General features: G+C 52.4%; 1 protein-coding gene across 1 annotated transcript in view; it reads left to right on the top strand.

Moving 5' to 3' along the window:
• LOC106816294 overlaps positions 1–1,013 on the top strand; it is a 5,714-nt gene extending 4,701 nt beyond the window's left edge. The window contains exon 4 of the mRNA XM_014820876.1: positions 908–1,013. Coding sequence (XP_014676362.1) covers positions 908–946 — 39 coding nt within the window. The 3' untranslated portion in view covers positions 947–1,013. The remainder of the gene's footprint in view (positions 1–907) is intronic.
• Positions 1,014–4,874: the final 3,861 nt, after the last annotated feature.

The following is a 4,874-nucleotide window of genomic DNA, read 5'->3' as shown; positions in this document are numbered from 1 at the left end:
CTGCCAACCTCTTGGCGGAGGTAATTATAACTATCTACATTACAATGGCATCTTTTGGTATTGATTTTTAAGTCAACAATTAAGCTTATCAGAGGGCTACATATCGGTTGAACTATACATTGCAATTCATACGCATAAATACAATGCGATATCAATGTGGTAAGCAATAAAAAAGAATTATACTCATAGAATGAACTAGGCATTGAACGAACCAAAGAATGTCTTGCAGTATGTTGAATGTATCAAAGATGATCTGCTGGACATGTTTGAATCTGGCTGTATTTTTATTACATACATCCTATTTTACAAAAATTGAGCATCCAACTCTGAGTGAAAACACTAAACACCCATTCGTTCACAAAATTACGTAATATTAGTTTGGCTGAGAGGGTCTATGTCCCCCAGGGTACTGCCGGAACGTACCCTGGGTACTGTATGCCGGACCGTACCTCGCCTACTCCACTAACGAGTCTAGGGAGTCGCCTACGCCTACTCCCTAACCCTAATCCTAACCCTAACCCTAACCATATTAGATAGTAACCAGGGTACGTTCCGATATATCGGACCGTACCCTGGGTACCCTCCGATAGTACCCTGGGGGACATAGACCCTATGAGCGTAACTAAGGCATGAGTTGAGCTATACTATATTCTACAGAACAATGTATAGTAGATACGATTACCTACTAATGCCACCTGGGGGTGAATAATGGCAAATTGTTTTGTCGTTATTCGCCTCTGCTAATGCTTGTTAGTGTGAGCAATTCCGATTGCCATAGTCTCTGTCGCAGTTACTTGTAAGTAATGCAGCTCATTCTGAGAAGTAATGCCATGAAGACAATGTATAATTGATGTTTTATGCTGATACTATTATTGCTTTACTAATGTGGCCCTTTGCTCCACTACAGGCGAACACGCCATCCGGTGGCGAAGCTAGTGCTACATAGGTACAGCTGGGAAATACGATTCTAGGACAACTACCCCCTGGACAATTACCCACCAGGACAATTACCCACCCGATCAAGAATATCAGTTAGACGTTGGTACAGGTTGATACAGGCCAAATAATGTATGATAATAATATATATATACGCGCACTTGGCTATCCAAGGGGATGAGCAAACCCTGAGAACCAACGCTACGGCTTCGAAGCTCTCGAAGGAGAAGCTGACGCGCGCCAGGGGTGCTTGCCGAGCGCGCACGACGCCCTGGCGGCGGGGGACGCCGGCAGTCCTACGCTGATGTGTCTCACGGCTCGCGTGTCGCAGACAATGATCGGTGAGCCTTGACACGAAGGAACTCGAGCAGAGGTTCGATGCGGAGAAGGTGCCGATCCTGCCGCCCCTCGTCGCGACACGACACGATGTGCCGGCAACCCACGCAGCTCGACCCGCGTTCGCAAGCGCAAGTCCTCTTTCCAGGTGAGCAATCGTCGGCGGGAACTCAGCCGTGCGCGGGAGGAGAAGGGGCGAGGAGGAGGAGACGATAGAGGAGGAGGAAAGAGGAGGCTGGTGGCCTCCGCGGCCCACGTCGGCGTTCAAGGCGATCGAGTGGCTGGGGCGGCCAGAGCAGTTCGGGATGGAGAGCTCACCGGTGCGCAGGCGTTACTGTCGACGGTGTGCGGGACAACCCACGCGCCGCCAGTCAAGACCCGCCAGTGCGGGGCGTCGACAGCGACGGAACATGTCGAGGACGAAAGGCGTACATGAACAGAGCACTGTCTCCCTTCACGCAGCAGCAACATGCAGGGGCAGCGAAACAGTGGCAGCAAAGCAACAGACGGCAAGCAGCAGCAGCCAACAGCCGAGCCGCCGACCGAGCGCCAGCTAATCAAAACATGGCAAGCCGGCAGTGCTCCATGACGTCATCCTTGCGTCGCTGGCCGCGGTTAAAGTGCTCAGCGCCCCTCTGGGCAACTGACTCCGGTAGGGTCGCCAACGCCAAACGAGGGTGCCGTATGCTCAGCTCGGCGAACCCCGAGAAACGATGGCGTAGAGGATTCTGCCAGCACTAACACGTCGATGGTTTTACTACAGGTATGAGAACTGCCGGAATTACGACTGCGACCGCGCACAGAGTCGCCACAGTGACGTCGAACAGCCACGCACACGGCGCAGTGACAAAAACTTGGCGCGGAGGATGGTTCGTGGAAGCAGGCGAGGTAGACAGGCCTGCTACGATGGCGCACTAAGGGGGTGGCTGCGATGTGCCTATTGGTAACTAACAGTGAGCCTGTGATTGCAAGCGCGAGCGCCCTACTTTGGTGTCGATCATCGACTACTCCGCTAGGCAGAAGGGGAAGTCGCAGCCTGTTGGGAGAGAGAGAACACAGGCTAATGCAGGAAGCGCCCATCGTCTGACTTCGCGCGAATGAGATCCGCGGCGAGGAGGTGTCCGCTCATCGAGCATTCCTCCGACCACGCCACGATGACCAGTTGAAACCAGGTCATCTCCAGAGCGTTCGGCACGCTGGGCCGCGATCACCCGATGATGTCATATCTTCTACAAACAACACCGATCCCTGATCCCCATCGTACCACCACGTGAGGGCAAAGTCCGTCGAGTTCTTCGGAGGTATAGACTCGTACGCGTGACCGCAGGTGCGATGGGCACGCCCTCCCATGCACGATTCCCCTCGACGCAGCCACGCTAAACATCCGGCAAAAGAGGAGTATTCAGCGCAGCTTCAACCGCAATCACAGACGCCCACCGCGTACCGAGGCAGCGGCAGGCATCATGGAGTGCGGGCGAACGCAGAGGGAGCAGCAGCGTCGGCAGGACAACATTGCCAGAGCTGCAGCCGCAGCGGGGGCCCCGTAACTACGAGGCAGCCTGCTTCTTCGGCGAGATGCGACGCAACCGACCCGCGTCCATGTTTGCGTCGACGCCCGATCTGAACTCAGAAGCTGGACGAACTTGTTTCGAACGCCGATACATGTTTGGATGAACGACGACGACGCATTTCAGCGGGGTCCTTTCGACGCAGCTCACCGGTCGGCGAAAGTAGCCTACGGTCGTGACGGCAGGATACGGTCATGACGCAGCATACGGTCGTGACGGTGCAGCATAACGGTCATGACACAGCTCAACGTTCGTGATGCAGCTCAAGGCGCGTGACCGCAGCATACGGCGTGACGACAGCATTAGTTCGTGACGCAGGCATTAGTCGTGACGCATGCTTCACGTTCGTTTGACGTATCTCAGCGTCGTGACGCAGCCATTGAGTCGTGAACGGACCAGCTCACGTACGTGACGTATCTCCACGTCGTGAACGCAGCTTACGTTTTTCGTGACGTATCTCCACGGTCGGTGACGGCAGCTTACGTTCGTGAACGCAGCTGCACGTCGTGATACAGCCTACGTCGTGAGCGCACCTCACGTGTGAGGCACCTTCACGGTCCTCGACGCCACCTGCGACGCAAGTGCGCGTCTAGGTCCAGCGACGCGAACACAGCGTATGACGGCATTGCACGAGCACAAGCCGCGGCGGTTTGAGTCACAGGACGTTTGCCGCAATGTGTCTCGCGCAGCCTTCGCGACCCTTAACTCGTGGGCCACTCACGTTTCGATGTGAGAAAGATGCGCGTGCCGCAGTACGTATGTCGTTGCATGATGAGTAAGGCAGGTCAAATAGCGGGGTTCGATGCGAAACATCACACCCAACACACAGCCACAAACATACACACACACACACACACACACACACACACACACACAAAGCACACAAACACACACGACACACACACAAAGCACACGACACAGCCACACAGGCACACACACACGACGCACAAACAAACCCACACACCACACCACACACACACACACACAAACACACACACAACACACACACCACACACACAGCCTACTGACGCAAACACACACAGAACATCACACACACACACACATGCGACCAACACACACACAAACAAACAAACCAAAAGGACACCACACACACACACACACGCACACACACACACACAACACACACACACACACACACCACACACACACGCAAACACACACATACACCACACACACACACACACACACACACACACACACACACACCATCCACACTCACGGTAGCTCACACGCCCCCCCCCCCCCACACACACACATATATATATACTATATATATATTGGCTATCATAAGTCTAAAATGTCACTTACCTTTGCACAACACTTCATGGCGCTAGCAACAGTAATGAGATTTTACTCGTGATGAATCATGTGATGAATCATTTTGATGTTTCTGGACAACAGACGCACCAGTGTTATCTGGAACAATGCAACATTGTATCAGTCTACGCATTATTTGTTACCGGCGCAATGATCAGACTTTGTAGATGGTGTAGGGATGGTGCGATTCTAATGCTCAAACCGCCTCCCTAATGCATCATTTCTCCTTTCTCCTATTTCTATGGCATATTGAATACTCGCGATGAAGGCGCGAGAGGACAAATGTTCCGCGGCGCACACCACCGCACCGCAAGCAAGCAAGCACGCACTTTGCATCGTGAGAGTAAGAACAGTTGACAGATTATTCATATTCACTTCCTCATTCGTGCCTAATTTGAAATGCTTTTGTGCCGCCGCGGATGAAGATAATAATTATTAGCTTGTTATAATCTTAAACCAACACAGCGGTGACCATCTCTCATCAGTCTCTCTCCTGCCGCCTTGCGCTCAGGCAGACTCTATCTCCATGAGGTTTCTCGCCTGTTCTACTTCTTTTATAATTTTTTTGATAATCGCTAATTACACACGTTTCCCCCATTTTATATACGTTTCAGGTCAGCATCGTGTGGTCCGAATATTGATATTATATACGTGGTGTGAGTGTATCTAACGTCAGGAAGTTCTATGCTATTGTCG

The sequence above is a fragment of the Priapulus caudatus genome, unplaced genomic scaffold (genome assembly GCF_000485595.1).
Source record: "Priapulus caudatus unplaced genomic scaffold, Priapulus_caudatus-5.0.1 Scaffold1338, whole genome shotgun sequence".
Taxonomy (NCBI): domain Eukaryota; kingdom Metazoa; phylum Priapulida; class Priapulimorpha; order Priapulimorphida; family Priapulidae; genus Priapulus; species Priapulus caudatus.
The sequence above is the reverse complement of the archived record's forward strand: the minus strand, read 5'-3'. Positions and strand labels throughout refer to the sequence as shown.